Source organism: Gracilinanus agilis, chromosome X (genome assembly GCF_016433145.1).
Source record: "Gracilinanus agilis isolate LMUSP501 chromosome X, AgileGrace, whole genome shotgun sequence".
Classification (NCBI taxonomy): domain Eukaryota; kingdom Metazoa; phylum Chordata; class Mammalia; order Didelphimorphia; family Didelphidae; genus Gracilinanus; species Gracilinanus agilis.
Window position 1 is genome coordinate 50958433 of NC_058136.1, and position 19955 is coordinate 50978387.

Sequence of the window (19955 nt, forward strand, 5' to 3'; positions counted from 1 at the left end):
ACAATTTGTTCTGCCATTTCCCAATTGAAGGGCATCCCCTCGTTTTCCAGTTTTTTGCCTCCGCAAAGAGTAAGGCTATAAATATTTTTGTACAAGTGTTTTTGCTTATTATCTCTTTGTGGTATAAACCCAGCAGTGGCACGGCTGGATCAATGAGCAGGCAGTCTTTTAAATCCTTTTGGGCATAGTTCCAAAATGCCATCCAGAATGGTTGGTTCAGTTCACACCTCCACCAGCAGTGCATTAATGTCCCAATTTTGCCACATCCCCTCCAACATTCATTGCTCTCCCCTGCTGTCATTTTAGCCAATCTGCAGAGCATGACTTTTAACTATAGGTGTCCCTTGGGATTCTGCCCTGAGCCATCTTCTCTTCTCCCTCTACACTACTTCACTTGGTGATCTCATTTGTTTTCTCGGATTTAATTACCATCTCTGTGCTGATGATCTTGACTAACCTGTCACAACCCCTTTGTTAACTTCCAGACTCACATCTCTTAACTCTTTTTCAGAGATCTCAAAGTGGATGTCCAGTAGATATCTTAAATTTAATATGTTCAAAACAAAATTCATTATCTTTCCTCCTAAGCCCTCCCAACCCCCATCTTTTTTTATTACTTTCCTCCAGGACATCATCATCCCTTCAGCCTCTCAGGCTCACAAGCTAGGAGTCATCCTCAGCTTTTCACTATGTCTCACCCCTACCCCCACCCTCACATCCAAACTGCTACCAAGGCTTGCCAGTTTCACATCAGGAACATCTCTCCAATACATCACCTTCACTGCCCCAACTCTTGTGCAGTTTCTTATCACCTCACACCTGAACTATTGCTGTAGCCTACTGATGGCTCTGTGTGCCTCAAGTCTCACCGGAAACCAATCCATCTTCTATTTAGCCACCAATGCGATTTTTAAAAAGCAGTTCTTCAATCTACATTCAGACTCTATTAGTTCCTTTTATGCAAACGGATAGCCTTTTTTGTCATGAGTCTTAAAATTGACCTAGATCCTTGCCTTGTTGATAAAAGTTAAGTCATTCACAGTTGATCATGGTACATTATTGCTGTTACGGTGTTCAAAGTTCTGGTTCTGCTCACTTCACTGGGCTGTCTTTTGTCTCTTTTGTATCCACTTTGCTTAGTGTGGCGCCTGATAATTGGTGACTGCTCATCTTCCTGTGACTTGGTGACACTGTGTGGCCCTAGTTCTATTTCTCTATTTCCTTTGTATCCTTCATTAACTCTTCTATTTCTCCCTGCTTATACATGAAGGTATTCTCCCAAGATTCTGACCTCAGTCCTCTGATCTTTTCTTGGTGATCTCTTCCTCAACAATATCATCTTTTTCCATGGCTCCAACTATCATTTATGTGCAAAAGATCCAATTCAATAATCTGTGAAATGATGAGATAATTTGTTATATCTGTTCTTGGTCTACATGACCTTTTTTGAGCCTATCACGTTTCCTGCCATACTGAAACTTCTATTTTCTCTATTTCTGGGAATGTTATTCTCCCAGTCACATTGACTTTTAAAAATCCTCATGTCACCTTTGTCTCTTCTCTCTCTTTGATACCTTTCTATCTACATCTAAATGGCTTCCAAATCCTGTTGATTTTTCCTTTATATTTTTCCTTCTTATTTCTTCCTTCCATTTCCATTGGCCCTACCCTAGTTAAAATTCCTGTCATTTATTCTCTTTTCTCTCTGTTTACTCTGCCTCAATTCTTATTTTACTCAACTGTAGCCTGTTGTATTGTTGCCAGGTTTAACTTCCTAAAACACTGCTCTGGTCATGTACCTCTCCTCTTTAGACATTTTTTTCTCATTTCTGATTGCTTCCAAAAGAAAATACAAACTCCTTGGCCTAATGTTCAAGTCCATCTGTGATACAGTCCTATTCTGTTTAGCTCTCTTCCTCTGTTCCCATAAGTAATTTCCTCTCCCCAAACTCATATAGTCTTCTTCCCGGGGAATGACTGTCATCTTTTTCTACCTTTATATTTCTACCTTTCAACAAAGGTTCTTTAGCACCCTTCTTCCCTTCTCCCCTGCACTTTGAATTCATGACTATTTCCATCTATTGAAATTATGCCTATCCTTTCTAGTCCTAGTTTAGGTGCTGAAGTTTTGACTTGTTCCAACCAGATTTGATTTCTCCTCCCCATTGTCTACATCCCATCAATGATACTGTATATTACCTTGTCTTCTTTTTATTTGTGTACACATATTTATCCAATTAGACTCTAAGGTCCTGAAAGATATATTTTAGACCTCTGTGAACTTCCTCAAAGAATCAAGTCTAGTGCCTTTTGAAGTAGGAGATTTGTTCTAAGCGTGCAAAATCTAAAAGGCATTCATAGCACCAGCCATTCCCCGTAATTATGGTATCCTTTGTCAGTTTTCATGAATTTCTTCCTTGTAAAGATTTCATCTTATTAGCCAGCCATTTCATATGTTATTTTAAATGTTTAATTTAAGGTGAGGACTATTCTTTTTTTAAAATATAGTTTCAAAGGCAGAAGAGTGGCAAGTGCTAGGCATTGGGGGTTAAGTGACTTGCCCAGGGTCATACAGCTAAGACATGTCTGAAGCCAGATGTGAACCTAGAACCTTCCATCTCTAGGCCTGCCTCTCAATCCACTGAGCCACCATTATTATTAATAGAAAAAATACTCATCTTCAAAGTAAAGCTCTGAGTGATTTGAATTTAGCTGTCTTTTAGGCTTTTAGAAGCTGTTCAAATTATATTAATTTCCATTTTATTTCTTTTTAAACTCTTATTTTCCATCTTAGAAACAATAATAAGTATTTGTTCAAAGGTGGAAGAGCGCTAAGGGCTAGGTCATGGGGGTTAAGTGACATGCCCAGGATCACCCAGCTAGGAAGTGTCTGAGGCAAGACTTGAATCCAGGACCTTCTGTCTCTAGGTCTGGCTCTCAATCCACTGAGCCAACCGGCTGTCCCATTAATTTCCATTTTAAGAATTTTTTGTTTTTTTTAGTTTCCTATAATTTTCACTTGAATTCTATATGCAGTATATATTAAGAGTCTGCTATGTTCCTACTATCCAAAAGGTTATGAAGATACTCCAGATAAAGCAAGCATTCATGGAATAATTAGCCCACAATGCAAAGTAGTATGTCCTTAAGTACTGAATTGAGTAGTTAAGAGTCTTGAGTATTAAGAGTCCATTTTTAAAAATTCACTGAAATTTATATAGATAAAAGAGATTAAATTAATGTTGCCTATATATGTATATATAAATATATATATATATATATCATGTACTCTTATTACTGACTTATCACTTCATTAAATATTCCATTTTATTTTACTGTGTTCTCCCCTTCTCCCCTCCCATATTAGATTAGATTACTGTTCCCTCTAAAGGAAGCGCTATGCTTTCTGCCTATTTTGAATCTGCCATGGCACCTATCAGGGCTTTACTCATCACAGTTGATGCAAAATAACTCCCTTTTGATTTAGTTCCGGTAAATCATCAGGTTTTCCTCTGAGGTATAGAAGGGCCGGATGCTCTCCTATAGCTTAGGACCGGAGAAGAAGTCGTAACTGTGTGAAAATGTGTTATGTCCTGACATTCGTTTTGGAACTTTAAGTTTTCAGCTTCTCTGTTGTCAAGTGCATATTTATAATTTAACAAGTAACATTATTTTGTCCAAAGTAGTATGTACATTCAGAAACATAATGGCTTAGTCATGCAATTTTACTAAAAGGATGTGGATGGAGACTGGAGGAGTTGATTAGCCAGTGTCCTGCATGATTATGGCTGTTTTTTAAGAGGTTGTTATTTTGCTTTATCATACAGTTTGAATCATATTCTGATTGCTCCCTTCCTGTTCCATGGAGGTGGTTAATGGGACTACATTAATGACTCAACACCAGGGTACTCAGATTAATGGAATAGCCATTTTGTTAATGTATAGAAAAGAACGAAAGGCCATCACTAACTGCTGCTCCTGACCTTAATGCAGAGTAACCCAGTGCTACTCTACCTAACTAAAGCTTTGTTTCTAGTTGCAAGAATTGCTCGTCTTCACCCATTTCCTAAGAGGAAAGAAAGTGCTGGTTAAAGTTGCTCAACAACTAAACTTTGGAAGCAGCTCTGCTGGTTCAGTTCTAGGTCATTTTACTTTTTAAATTCTGGCTTTTGCTTTGATTCTTACAACTTTCACTGTCCAAATTCATTCATTCAGCAAGCATGGCTTTAATTCCTTTCATGGGCACAATGGTCTGTTAGGTGTCGAGAATACAAAGATAAAAATGAATCTGTACTTGCTCTCTAGGAGATTACTTTCCATTGGAATGTAACAGACTCCGGCAGGTGATGATGAACTCATTTACAGTAATACAAAAGTGTTAATAGAGCGTGTGAATCAATCTGAGGACAAGTTCCAAAAACAATTGGGAAGGGGTTTTTGAATTTTTTAAAAAACAACAGCAACAAATGTAGGGAAGAAAGAGCAGCTTAAGCTCTAAAATTTTCAATAGGTATTCAGCTATATGGGCAACAAGTATGGGCAATGAGGAAAAGTAAGTAGACCTCCTCCTGCAAAATCACTACTTTGACTTCCCAGGTATCGCTGAGATTTGGTTGGATGAGACCTGTGACTAGAATTTGACTTTTGAAGGGCGTAACTTGTAAAAAAATAAAACAAAGTGAGATAGATTTAAAAAAATGGTGTGATACAGCCATGTTGTTGGAAGATCAAAAGTCATTTGTAGAAATGCAGAGACCAGACACAGGTGGACAAACATCTTGGGAGACCATTTGGGTATAGATAGAAAATCATCATGAGAATATGTTACAGACTTTGTAAGTAGTAGAAATAACTAACTTAGGGAAATAGATCACAAAGCTGGTGTAGAGACATAGTATAGTAATGATGGGAGCCATAAGTTGTCCAGATTTCTGTTTGAACAGGCTCTCTATGTTTGTTTATTCCCTCACCCCCAAGAAGGCGAGCAACCAATAATATCTTGACCTGCTTTGATGATAATTTATTTCTTTAAAAGGAAAAGAAACTGTTGATGAGAAATTCTAGTCCTTATTTGATTCTTTCTGAGGAAGAGAAATGGATCGTTAATGAGAATAATGGCAAAGTTGAAGTGCGGCAACCACTGGGTCTTAAGATTTGTCGTGGAGGAAAGGAAAACCAGGTGTCTTCTAACATGCACTCTAGATTTGAGGAGAACAGATTTCAAAGGGTCCAGAGAAAGGATAAGTAAGAGACTATGGCCCAAATTTCTACAAGGATAAATAGCGCAAGAGAGATGGAAAACTCTTGAGAATAAAATTTTGAAGACATAAACCACAACAGTTTGGATGAGGAGGAAGCAGGGGAGAGTTCTCTAAGGACACAATCATACATACTTGGGGACTTAGTAATTAGTATTCATATTCATTAGTATTTTTTAAAAATGTACCTAAGTGCAAAAGAAGAGCTGACAGTGGAGTATAAATACCAAAGCATGGCATCATATATATTAGAATACGCGTGTCCAATGTGCTTAAACTTAGGGCAATAACAAATTGTTTCTCGTTCCTCTTCTGTAGAAAAATAAATTGTTTGAGGTAAGCAAGGTACTGATAACTTAAGAGAGAAAGGGAGAGGACCTGGGTTCCTTGGATCCTCAGAGTAAGAGTTCAAATGAGAGCATTTCTTATGCCATGGACCAGTGAAATCTGTCCTACACCATGGCCCCAAAAAGGGATTCTTTTACCTGTAAACTTTTTTGGTTTATGTGGAAAACCTGGAAATGAATGCCTATCCTTCATGGAAGCCAGGTCACTGTTTAGAGGTATATATTCTTCCCAGCAGTTCCCAAGCCAGATCAGATTTGTTACCTGTGAATAGAAGAAGAGGTTGTTGCTATTTTACCTCTAGGAACTGTGGGGCCACATGGATGTAGAACTCCTTTTGACCCCATCTCTCTGGAGGCAGCCCCTGCTAGTTGCCATTCCTTACTTCTCATAGGCTGAGTTCCAGGGTACTTCCAATTCTGAATCCTATCTAAGCACTGTCTTAGTTCACAGGATTAATTGTATTCTGATACAGGCAAGGAGGGCCTAGTACAGGAGCAGTGAAGAAGTGCTCGATTCTTAGTTTTCTTGGCCAAAGTGAATCATCTTTGCACTGGAAAAGACCAGACCAAAAAAGCAGTGAAATAGGAGGTAATATCTGAGATGGCTTTGATGAATTTAAGTCCCCAACCTCATCTACAGGACACTATCAGCTACTGAAGGACCTGCATGATGAACTTTGAAAGAACAGGGAGCGTGAGAGATGTAACAATCTGTCTGTCTAACAAGTATTTCCTCAGTCCTTTGTATGTGTCAGCCTCTGTGGTACCCCTTAGAGATGTAAAGATAAGGGAAGAAATGATCTCTTCTCTCAACCAATTAATATTCTAATGGGAGAGACAAGTTGATAGAGTGCTGAGCCTGGGATAAGGACCTGAGTTCAAATTTGGCCTCTGATTAGTTCTGTGACCCTGGACAAGTCACTTACCTTCTGTCTATTTCAGTTTTCTCATCTATAAAATAGTGATAGCAATAGCACCTCTCCCCCAGGACTGTTGTGAAGATCAAATGAGAGAATTGCAAAGCATTTTGCAAACTTTAAAGTGCCATATAAATGCTAACTATAAAGTATAAATACATATCCACACATATAGTAGGTAATAAAAGTTACTATATGCCGACAGTATAAATTGGAGAAATCAAGAAAAGTTTCCTGTAGAGGATGTCTGAGCTGCATCTGAAAGGAAGAAAAGAGGGAATTCTTGCCTTGAGGACCAGCAGTCAGTACAGTGTCTCATAGTAGTACATGGTGGAGAGTTAGGTTTGAGTGAGAGTCCTCCTTCCCTGGAGATCTTGCATCAGATGATGACTGGCTACTTGGCATAGAGTGTAGTCTTGTTGATGTCCAGCTTGGACTAGACAATCTCTGATCTTCCTTGTAATGCTGAGGTTCTAGGATTCTGAGAAGGTTGTATGGTCCATACATGGTATTTTTGTATGGAATACTTTAAAGAGATCGAGAGCATTCTGTAGCCCCCCTCTGTGGAAAGGTGAAAACGCCAGGAGTTTTTTAAAGTTCAAATACTAGACTATTGAGAGCCAAGTGATATTTAACTCTATAGAACGTTGTTAAATAGACAATGATGACCACCTGGTCTCCATCTTCACCAAGTGGAAAACAAGAAGAAATGGCCAAAAGTTCAGCTGAAGAAAATAGAACTTTAGATTCTAAAGTTTAGAAGGAGCCAGGCCCAGAAAGACTACCATGCTGCTGGGTTCATTCCAGTTCATTCCTTCAGTCCATTCACAGCTATTGTGAGCAGTGTCTCCTCTTCCTTCTCAACCAGTCATAATGCAAAGAGTGCTCAAGGGATCTTCTGAACTTTGGGACTTGTCTTAGGTATTCACCAAAAAGGATTCTGACCAAATGTCAGGAGGACATTGAGTTCAGTGGCTAAACTGACTCAACCTTTATTAAGTATGCATATTTGCATTGTGAAAGTTATTTACATTTATCCCATTTCAGCTGGGAAACAGCTTTCAGATCTCAAGGAAAATAATATTTGAATAGCCAAAAAAATCACACCATATTCATAGAAAAGCTACAAAAAAGTCGCACCTTGTCCACTCAAGTCTTTTCGATATGTGCGGCACCATTGGAGGAAATGATTAGAGATGAGGAAGATGCAATTAAGAAAAGTTTCGTTACTGATCTCCAAGTTTAATTACTTATTGGTCAGATGATAATTAAAATTAAAATAGCAATGTGGCTTATTAATTGATGGTGCTTTGACAGTTAAGATTCAAGAATACTCTTAGGTTTTAAGTATTGCAATCCCCTGATAATTCAGATTAATGAAAAAAATATAAGACCTCAGGAAACTTTAGTATTTCTAAATTCTAGAGTTGCTTTGTGTTGAGTGTATCTGCCTAGATGAGGGGGCAGCCTTTTAACTTCATCCTCATGCATCTTGCAAAAGACAAGTGACGCTTGTTCTAAGGATCTTTGTCTCTGGAAAAATAGCTTCTTTCCTCACATTATCTCCCTATTCCTCTGTATTCCCTCCTTCTTGTCCCCTGTAGTTAGACTGATTCAGAACCTCGTTTTTCTGTTCCCATTCTCCAGTACCTCTTCCACACAGTTGCCAAAGTGTTTTTCCCCAAAGCTCTCGTCAGTTCCTTGCTCCTCAAACCACTTTAGCTCCTTATTACCTCTAAGATCAAATTATAATTTCTTCTTTCTTATATTTAAAGCTCTTCACAATGTAAGCCCTTCCTGGCTTTCCTCTTTACTTAGATATTGCTCCCCTTCATATATTCTGCCAATTGCTCACTGGCCATCTTCATTTTCCTCACATATGACATTCCGTCTCCTGATCCTGCCGTTACTTTACAGTGGCTGAACCCAGTGCCTGGAATGCCCTCTCTTTTGGCCATCGCCTCTTAAAATTCGTGGTTTTCTTCAAGGCACAACTTAACAGAAATGAACAGTATGGAAATATGTATCAAGTGATAACATTTGTACAACCCAGTGGAATTATTTGTCGGCCCTGGGAGCTGGGAGAAGAGAGAGAAGAGGGGAGGAAAAGAGAATGAATCATGGAAACATGGAAACATATTTTAAAATAAAAATTAATTTTAAAAAAGACACAGCTTAAGCATCCCTCAGGAGCTAGTAGCTTTCCTTTCCCCTGGCATGTCCTTCTTTCTGAAACTATCTTGTATTCATTTTGTATGTAGTCTATATATACTTATACATATATCTATGAATATTTAAATATGAAAAGGCAATGGATAGAGAATTGGCCTCAGAGCCACAAAAACTTAGGCTCAAGTGTTCACTCTGATGTAAGACCTGAATTCAATTTTTCTTCTGACATATACTGTTTGTGTGACCCTCGTCAAGTCACTTAATCTCTTGATGCCCTTTGCAATCCTTAAAAAGACTACAAATTGCAAAGAAGTTGCTAAACTGCATGAGTAGAGGGACTCCATCCTTCAGTCAGCTATCAAAGTCATTTCCTAAGGCTCTGTCTGACCCTGTCACTCCTGAATTCACTAAACTCCATTGGCGTCCTCTTACGTGCAGTCCTCTGTTCTGCTTTTAAAGTCTTCTCCATCCTGCCACACACCTGCCTTTCTAGTCTTCTCCCATCTTCTTTCAAGTCCACATACTCTTCTGGGATCCAACACCAGTTACCTCCTTGCTTTCCCAGGAGAAGAGCCACGCACAAGAGATGTGGCAGATTGATAATAAATTGCTGATCTGACCAGGTTTCTTGCCCTGCTCAATGAGCTTCAGTGACTCCCTATCATCTCCAGGATCCATGATAAAATTCTGTGTGACTCTTGAAGTTCTTCCTAATGGGGCCACTTCCTTTCTTTCAGGGCTTTTTATACTTTACTCTCTGAGTGTTCTCTGTGATCCGGTGATGCTGGCCTCTATGTTGTTCTTCACATACTGCACTCCATTGCCTAACAACAAGTGTTTTTTATGGGCTATTTCCCATTCCTGGTCCCCTCTCCTTCCTCATCTTTGCCTCCTAGCTTCCTTGGCTTCCTTCAAGTTTCAGTTAAAGTTTCACCTTTTCCAAGGAGTCTTTCCCATTCCTCCCTAATCTTACTGCTTTCCCTCTGAGATAACTCTCAATTTTTCCTGTCTATATACTATTGGTACATTCATTGTTATCTTTCCTCTTAGACTCTGAACTCCCTGCGAGTAGGGACTGGTTTTTGCCTTCCTCTCTATTCCCAGCATTTAGCATGGTGCCTGGAACACAGTAGGTACATAATAAATGCTGGTTGACTGACTAATAAGACATTCCATCTCCCAAATGCATTTCCTATTGTTGTTGCCATACCTACCATGCTCTCCTTCCTCATCTCTGACTCCTGGCTTCCCTTGCTTCCTTCATATCTCAGCTAAAATCTCACCTTCTGCAAGAAGCCCTTCCTGGTCTCCCTTGAAGCTAGTGCCTTCCCTCTGTGGATTATCTCTAATTTATCATATATATGTCCAATTTATTCATAGCTGTTTGCAGGTAGTCTCCCCAACTTGGCCACGAGCTCCTTGAAGGCAAAGTGTGTTTCGTCCCCTTTTTTGTAACCCCAGAGCTTAACATGGTGCCTGGCTCAAAGAAGGTACTTATTTAAGAAATGTTGGTTGGTGACTTGAATTTAAGCCCTCGAGGGCAGCAACTGTTTTGTCTTTGTTCTCCCAACACTTGGCACAGAGCCTGGCACACCACAAACAATTGATGCTTGTTGACTGTTTCATTGATTGACTGAATGATCAGACATAAAGATGAGCAATTAATGAGATGATGTCAATTTTCAAAAAAGCTTTTGGACTTTCAATGCAGTTGATTTGGACTTGAAATTTGCTTTGAAAATGTTACTTTTCTTTATGAATTATGGCTACGTGGTGTAATGGAAAGAGTAGTAGAAAATAGGAATAATGGCACTTGAGCTACATAATTATGAGCAAAGCTTTTTATGAGCCATAAATCCTACTATTAATGTGGTGTTATTCATATGCTTTGACAGATCTGTGGTTGGCATCAATAAAGGTGCCTATGTGAGTGGTGCAAATTGTAAGCCATCCTTATCTACTCTTCATGTGCAACTTTTGTCCATCTATGGCCATAAAAAGTCTACAGCTTACCTGCCAAACATTCAGGGGATCTTCCTCTCTATCTCTTCCCCTTTCCTGGATACCAGTTGGCATACATTAGCCCTTGCTTTTTATATATGACTAGCTGACCTCCTTTTTCCCATTCTTGCACTGCTAAAATGCTATCCTCTAGCTTACTTCAGCCACAGAATCCTTTCACAGAAGTTCTCCTACTGCCGGGCTCGTTCACCAGGGGGTCTTCGTTGCCTTTTGGATAAGCCGCAACTTTTCGAAGAAGGTTGAATTCTCTGACTCACAGCCATCCACTATTATATGTATTGATAGTAAAAATAGGGGCCTCTTTCAGGGAGAAGCCTTACATAGATTCCTGAATGTGATTCAGCTCATTGTCTGTCCTCAGTGTCCATCCAAGATTTATGTACTGATAGACTATCTCTGTGGGTCATTCATCTCATGTGGCATTGTGTGAATAATATGCATTCTGTAGCACCATCGGCTTCCAGTAGAAGAAGACTTGTCCAGAAGAGAGTTTGTCTACCAAATGGCCAGTTAAGGTTTCGTTTTTGGTTTTTTTCTTGAGAGGGATGTTGTGCTGGACTTTTGGAAAGCAACTAACAGTTTTAGGGAAATTTCAAAATAATTTATTAAGGAAAAAAAAGATAAGATGCCCATTTTATTACATTTTTCAGTGCTTAACCTAGCATGAGAAATGGTGCAAACTGCAGTGATGCCAGACAAAAACACAGTACAGTTCTGTGGCTACCCGCTCTAAATGCTCTCCCCACTGGTTCCCATAAAGCAGCAGGTCTCACTAAAGTCACACAGCCCCCAGGGATTTTGTTCATTTCTGTTGTCATAGCTCGTCCTTGCTTTATATTGTTTCACCCTCACGACACTTAGAGTGTTTGGTGGATCAGCATGATAACACATAGAATATTAAAGATTGTTATTTTGAAAGAGGAAGCAACTGTGTTTAAAGTGCACCCAGAAAAGCCAATTGTGAATATGAAATTAAGGTGGCCAATTGAACGAACACAACTTTGTCACTGGTGATATTTTCGATTTGCCATTAAGACTAACTTTTCTTTTTATTATTTTCCTGGTGTGGGGAGAAGATTTTAAATTTTGCAAAAGAGTCAGAACTTTAAGAAATTGAGGGCATGCTGTTAAAAAGAAAGTCATAAGCATAGGCTTGATTTATTAATTAGGATAAGCTATATTTCCCTTAGTAATCAAAACAGTAGAGATTGGATTTCTTTAATAATTCCCCAACTCTCTTTTTATTACTTCTCTCTGCCTGTTTATGGCATGTACTCATTTTTTCTGTATTGGGTGAAACAGTATGTGAACATCAGTGGAGAAGCCTTTTATTTCTGGGTTATGGCAGAATAGTCAATAGAATGAGAAAAATAGGTACTTTATACCATATTTTTGCATCTTCTCTAAGTAAGTTCTTGTTTTCATTTGCAGCTTTGCCTAGTATGAATATCCTATCAAAGAAAACACTAGATATTTAGATGGAAGGGAGATTGTGTGTTTGTGTGTCTGTGTATTCTAGATTATAAGGTTTTTTATACAATTCTACCTATGATAACTGTGTGGCAATTTTTTTTTGGTAATTAGAATATTATAGATAAATAGAAGAGTAAAGCATCCATTACACTTTGAATCCTCTCGCCAAGGCACACATGGAAATAAGCTTTGCAGATGTTTTGCCTGAAGACCTAAGAGGTTTGGGGAGACAGGTTAGCTATCTTTTGAAGTATTTGGAAGAATCTCATGTGGTTGGCCTGCTTGGCCACAGATGCAGGAATGAAACAGAGGCAGTACAAGTTGCAGAGAAGCAGATTTTGGTTTCATATAATGAAAAACTTTTTCAAACATTCAGTTTTTTTCCACTTAATACTTAGTCCCCACCCCCTTCACCTTCTTCCACCTCCATTGGGAAGGTCAACGCAAAACCAAGCTCTTTTAACAAATAAGACTAGTTAAGCAAAGCACATTTCTGCATGCGCTACATCCAAATGTGTGCCTCCCTCTGTACTCGGAGTCCATCACCTCTCTTTGTGGAGGAAAAGGCACATTGCTCCTTCCATCAGCACTGGTCATCACTTTCATCAGAGTTATGAAGTCTTTTAAACTTGTTTCTATCCGAAGTGGTGGTAGTGTTATATAAATGGTTCTCCTGGTTCTGCTCACACCACTCTGCATTATTTTGTACAGATTTTCGTAGTTTCTCCTGAAACTCTCCATTTCATTATTCCTTACAAAGCGTTGTAATTGATTACAATTCTCTTCTGCACTTTATTAGCCATTCCACAGTAAGGGGGCAGTCAAGTAGGTGGAGTCTCTCTCCATCTCTCTGGTGTCTGTCTTTCTCTATGTATGTCTATGTGTGTTTATACATATATTCACATACACATTATATATTGCTCTTTTTCTTTTTGCTGTTTTCTTTAGGGAATAGTACTTATAGGAGTATATCAGAATCAAAGGGCATGTATAGAATGCTAGCCCTCTCCAGAGAAAAAACTGTTACGAGTCAGAATGCATATGAAAGCATGCAATTTTTCACTTGTTTGTTTGGGCATATGTTTTGGGGTTTTGGTTTTATAAGATTATTCGTTTACAAAAAAGAACAATGTGGAAATGTTTTGCATGATAACGCATGTATAACCCAGAAAAAAATTAAAATTAAAATTAAAAAATTAACAAAGGGCATGTATACAGAGATGGAGGGCATGGTTCTAAATTGTTTAAGGAGGAAAAAAAATACTTGAGAAAGCTGTCTAGACCACTGTGGAAATGGGCTGCTTACCTCACCATAGAGTGACTACTTTTCTAGGGGAAGAGGGTATTCTTGCTTTTACTTTCATTTACATGTGATATAATAAAGGACTGTATAGCTTTAGTATTGTATAAAAGTATAAAAATGCATATGACTCTTCTAAACCAGAGCACAGAATCTTGAGATTTGAGTGGAATACTGAGATCATTCTAAAATAAGAAGTTATTATAAAGTTATTAAAGATTGGGGCTTAAAGGAACACACACATACATATGCATGCATATACTTTTATAGAGATATACATACATTCTGAAGAATATATAGATAGTTAATTTTATGTGCATTCTTTATTTTTCTCTTTTGTAAAGCAGTGTTTATTTTACTAATAGAATGTAGAATTCTTGTTAGTTGTAATTAGAAAAGTACTCTACATAACTTCATTTTAAATTGACAATAAGTGGAACTGAAATGATGGGTGAAGCAAATTAAGAGATAACCACAGACTCTGAGTTGATATTATTCAAATGATTTTGCTTCTCATTTTCTTCCAGATCAGAGATACTAAATCATCAGATCAAAAAACCACGCTTTTACATTTTCTTGCTGAAATTTGTGAGGAAAAATACCGAGACATCCTTAAATTCCCAGATGAATTGGCGAACGTTGAAAGTGCAAGCAAGGGTAAGCAATGTGAATGTTGTACAGTGGGGAGTTTCTCTTTAAATTATTCCATTATGGAATCGGGGAACAAGGTTGATTTTCTTGGTGGTTTACTTGCATAAGTAAGGCAAGGAAATATTGTTTTTCCCCTTTTAGTCTCATGTAGCAGTACATCACACTCCATCCATATGTATCTATTTTTAGATGCTTAATCATAGAAAATGATGTCAAGGTCCCTTTAATTCCCTTACTACCTTTTGATAGATTTCACATCTTTAATCATTTTATGCAAATTGAAGTACTTTATTTGTATTAGTTTAAAAATAATCATATCACCAATGTATAAATTAGACATCTCAAAAAAGTAAATTCACTCTGGGCTATGGGGATAACAATTTTAATGTTATTCATAAGATCCAACTATGAGCATTGAATTTTTCTCTAATTATTTAGTTCTTTGATTACTATTATATTTGTTTATATGAGTTTTATGTGTCTGTTAGTAAGTTAACCCTTTAATATTTTATTTTTATTTATCTATTTACTTAAGGAATATCAACATTTTAACTTCATGTGGAGTTCCTTATGATTACTCTTTGATGTTTGCCTTTTCATATTTCTCTTAAATCTTGTGTTTGAATGTTAGATTTTCTATTCAGCTATGGTCTTTTCACCAGGAATGCTTAATACTTCTCTATTTCATTAAATATCAATTTTTTCCCTGAAGGATTAAATTCAGGTTTGTCAGTTGGCTATTCATCACATTAAACCTAGTTCCTTTGCATTCTGGCATATCATATTCCAAACCCTCCTCTGCTTATGACACAAAAACTGCCAAATCTTATGTGATCCTTACTGTAACTACACAATATTTGAATTATTTCTTCCTGCTTACTTACAGTATTTTCTCCTTGATGTGGATGCTCTGGAATATGGCTGTGATATTCCTGTTAATTTTTATTTGGAGATATCATTTAGGAGATTATCAGTGGATTCTTTCAACATCTGCTTTAATCTATAGATCAGGTATATCAGGACAGTTTTCCTTCATCTAGAAATGTAATGTCTAGCCTATTTATTTGATCATGACTGTCAGGTAGTTCAACAGTTCTTAAGTTGTTTCTTCTTGATCTGTTTTCCAAGTTAGTCATTTTTCTATGAGATGTTTCATATTTTCTGTAGTTTTTTTATCCTTTTAAATTGTCTTATTGTTGCTTGATGTCTCATGGAGTCATTAGATCAGACTTACCCAATTCTGATTTTTGAGAAATTATTTTCTTTAGTGAGTTTTTTTAACCTTCTTTTCCATTGGGTCAATTCTCCTTTTTAAGAAGTCCCTTTCTTCAGTGAAATTTTGTGTCCCTTTTACCAGTAGGCCAGGTCTATTTCGAATGTTATTTAATTCAGTAATTTGTCTCTCTTTTTTGAGATGTTCATTCTCTAGTCATAATTTTCTTGCATTACCTTTCTTTTACCACTTTTTTCTCTACTACTCTTATCTCTTTAACTCTTCCAGAAATTCTAGTTAGACTTGGGATCAATTAGCATTTTTGAGTCTTTAAAAAGGCTATTTTCACATTTTTGTCTCCACAGTTTTTGCCTCATTCTTTCCTGCCATGGTAATAGTTTTTGTCATCAAGATTCTTTATGATCAAATTGTTGACTCCTTTTTTTTAACCTATTTCTTGACTTCATAGTTTATGTTAATGTTAGAAAACTGGAAAATGTGGTAAAATTTTTACATGTTTTCAGAACTAGTACTGAGGGTCTGCAAGTTTTCACTGCTTCTAAAGTGAAGTGATTTGGGAAGAGGTGTGATCCCTGCTCTCTTGGTATACATTCTGGAAGAACCCCGGCACTACTGCAACCACAAGTGCTAGTGCTCTTATGTGTCTTAGAACTCTGACCAGGGCTTTGTGACTGACCAGAAGTGCTCATTTTCACCATGAAACTCTGACATAGAACTGTATGTGGGCAACAGAATTGCCAATCAGCTTAAGTTCTACTTACTGCAAGTAAAGGGTCTTATGTAATCTCTTTTTTTATAACCTGCTCTGGCTCAGAGCTTCAGAAGCTGTTCTTGCTGTTGTAGCTGCCTCCAAGTCTCTCCACAGAGTTTCTTGCACTTTGGAACTCCCCACCCCCTCCATTTTATTATTTTAAATATGCCTCTTTATACTTCTATTTTTGTTATTTATATAAAAATATATAAAAATAATGGATCTTGTGGCCTGAGGATTGAAAAAAGTCTTTAGATATGGCAATTTGAGACCATTGGTAACTTTGGAGAAAGTAGTTTCAGTTGAGTTCATATTAGTGCATGCCTTATAGGATTATTGTGATGATAAGAAGAGATAATATACCTTGAGTATTTGTCAAAAGTGCTATGTAAATATATTATTATTATTATTATTATTATTATTATTATCAAAGTTCCTGTGCCTCAGTTTCTTCATACAGAAAATTAGAACTAATGAACTCTAAGGTTAGAAGCCTGATTATAGAGAGTTAAGAAAAGATGAGAGTTAATGATGTTGAGCTCCAAAAGGAGTCTATTTTAGAATGGAAGAAAAGGTACAGTATAACATGTAACAACCATGGTAGGAACTGGTGAAGATTTTTTTTTAAAAGAAAAAGGTAAAATTGGGTCTATTTGTGGGCAGTAGAGAAAGAACCAATAACTATAGAAAAATTAAATTATTACATAGAAAGCTGGATGGTAGTGGGGTCAATCCTTGAAGATTAGAAGGGGTTCTCTACGGCTTAGATTATGAAACTATTTGGAATTATATTTGCATTTATACATGATTCTTCATCTTTTTAAAATAGTATTTTATTTTTCCCTAATTACATATAAAATAATTTTAACATTCTTTTAAAAATTTTTTTTTGAATTCTAAATTCTCTCCCTCCTTTCCATCTGTCCTCCCCTCTTCCTTCCTTGAGACAGTAAGCAGTCTGAACTTTAGATTTTACTTGTGGAATCATGTAAAACATTTTTCCCACACTGGTCATTTTGTGGAAGAGATCTCTAAGAAAAAAATAAGAAGAAAAAAGAAAGTGAAATACGATATGCTTTCTTCTGAATTCAAATTCCATTAATTCTTTGTCTGGAGGTGAATGACTGTTTTCATCATGAGTCTTTAGGATTATCTTGGATCACTGTATTGCTGAGAATACCTAGGCCATTCACAGTTGGTCATCAAACAATATTGTTGTTATTATTATGTACAGTATTCTTCTGGTTCTGCTCACTTTACATCAGTTCTTTTAAGTCTTTTCAGATTTTTCTAAAATCATCCTGCTTGTCATTTCTTATAGCACAATAGATTTCCATTAGGATCATATACGTTTAACCACTCCCCAATTGGTGGATATCTCCTCAATTTCCAGTTCTTTGCTACTACCAAAAAAAAAGCAGTTATAAATTTTTTTGAACATTTAGATCCTTTTCACTCTTAAAAAATCTTTTCAAGATACAGACTTAATAGTGACATTAATGGAACAAAGGGTATACACCATTTCAGAATCCTTCACTTATAGTTTCAAATTGCTCTCCAGAATGGTTGAATCAGATCACAATTCTACCAAAAGTGCATTATTGTCCCAAATTTCCCACCTTCCCTTCAACATTAATCATTTTCCTTTTCTGTCATATTGGTCAGTATGATATGTGTGACGTGGTACCTCAGAGTGGTTTTAATTTGCCTTTCTCTAATGAGTAGTGACTTAGAGCAGTTTTTCATTTAACTATAGTTTTGATTTCTTCTTCTGAAAACGGTTGTTCATATACTTTGATCATGTATCAATTGGGGAATGACATATTTGTAGAGAGTTGACTCACTTGTTTATATATTTGAGAAATAAGCCCTTTATCAGAGATACTTACTGTAAGTTTTTCCCTACCTTTCCAGTGTCCTTTTAATCTTGGTTATATTGGTTTTGTTTGTACAAAACCATTTTCATTGAATATAGTCAAAATTATCCATTTTATGTCCTTATAATGCTCTCTGTCTCTTGTCTCATCATAAATTCTCCATTTATTCATGTCTGACAGGTAAGTTATTTCATGCTCCCCTAATTATATGCCCATGTTGAATTTATCTTGGTATATGGTGTTAGATGTTGCTCCATCCCCAGTCCCTGTCATAGTGTTTTCCTGTGTTCTCAACAAGTTTTGTCAAATACTGAGTTCTTGTCCCCAAAGCTTGGATCTTTTGATTTATCAAATACTAGATTACTATGGTCATTTATTACTAGGTTTTGTATATCTATCTATTCCACTGATCCACCACTCTATTTCTCAGCCAGTACCAAATTGTTTTGTTGATGACTGCTTTACAGCGTAATTCTTATTCTGAAAAGGTTCTCAAGGTCATGAGGATCAGAGAAAATTTCCAGTCTTTCATCTTCTTGTTTATCTCACCCCAAAGTGCCATACATGCCTTCTCTTTACATTGTATTATATTCCAATACCTTCTTTCATTTCTTGTCATTGATGAGTAGCCTTGGTTTTGCTTGAGATACAAATCATCCCCTCTCAATTGCTCAAAGTAAAGTTTGTAACTCTTTACTACCTTTCTGGATGAGTTAAGGGGGCTTTTCTCAGATGGCATCTAGTCAAATTCTCATTATTTTTCACTTTACCCTTTTTATACTCTTGAGCTATTTTCTTGCATAAAATTGTGAGTTATGGTTTTCTGAGAAACCAGAATACCCATGGTTGTCTCCCTGAGCTCTGTCTTCTAAACTTGTTTCTTAGATTTCTGGTGACTGTGTGTTCTTTTAGTTTGTCTATTAAAAAAAAAAAAACCTATACCCTGATGTATGTAGTTGCATGTTGGATTTTATTTTTTCTTTTTCTGCTGTTCTGCTTTGCAGAGTATCTTTTGCTATATTGAGATGTTCTAATATTCTGAACTGTAGCTTTGCTCTGGGGTTTTACTTTTTGATCACTTATTTCCTTTTCTCTCATTTAAAAGACAACTTAATTTGGCATTCTTCTTACTGCTTTGCAATAATGAAGATGAGCTGATATTCGGTATGAACGTTCACTCAGCCATCTTTCTGAGTAAAATCTTTTGAAAAAAAAATAATTTTGATTGCTGTCAGCAAGCACTCTAAAGAATACAAGGCATCTCATTTCAGAAATGTAACAATTTAAATGTGCCAGTAAATAACACCTTTTTCATTGGAAATTTAAATTACTGAATCTAACATTTATTTTCAACTAGTTCTCAGAGGTATCATTGTGTATGCATACACATATATCTATTTACATATATCATGTACATATGCATCTTATTTTTCCATTTAAATAATTTTTAAAGCCTTTAGCTTCAATAAACATTTATACTGTCCAGTTCACCACATAATAATCTACTTTCTAACTCCGTTCGCCACTAGCAGATATGTTGAATTTTTAAGGCAAATGCTGTTTACCTTGCATTGTTGAAAGTTGAATCAACAAATGAATATTATCTCAGGAATGCCCGGCTACTTGTCATTTTCTCTGGACCATTTTGTTAATACTAAATATCTATTGATTTTTTTTTAAAGCAAGCCATAGAAGGTTAAAATGCCAAATATTTTGAAGGGAACACTTCAGATGCAGAATTTAGGTGATGAAGAAGGTCCCTCAGGAGGCAACATGGGGGCAGTGGAAAAAGTCTGGAGTTTGAGAGTCAGGAGAATTAGGTTCTTATCCCTACTTTACTTCTAAGTGGTTCATCAATTAGTAATAGCTTAGGAGTCTTGATGGTATAATAGAGAAAGAACACTGATATTGAATCCTTTCTCAGATGCTTCACTAGGTGGGTTATCTTGGGCA

The 19955-nt window shown here is 36.7% G+C and overlaps 1 protein-coding gene across 1 annotated transcript in view; it reads left to right on the plus strand.

Moving 5' to 3' along the window:
* DIAPH2 (diaphanous related formin 2) overlaps nucleotides 1–19955 on the plus strand; it is a 923935-nt gene that overhangs the window by 461477 nt on the left and 442503 nt on the right. The window contains exon 23 of the mRNA XM_044682826.1: nucleotides 14017–14146. Coding sequence (XP_044538761.1) covers nucleotides 14017–14146 — 130 coding nt within the window. The remainder of the gene's footprint in view (nucleotides 1–14016; nucleotides 14147–19955) is intronic.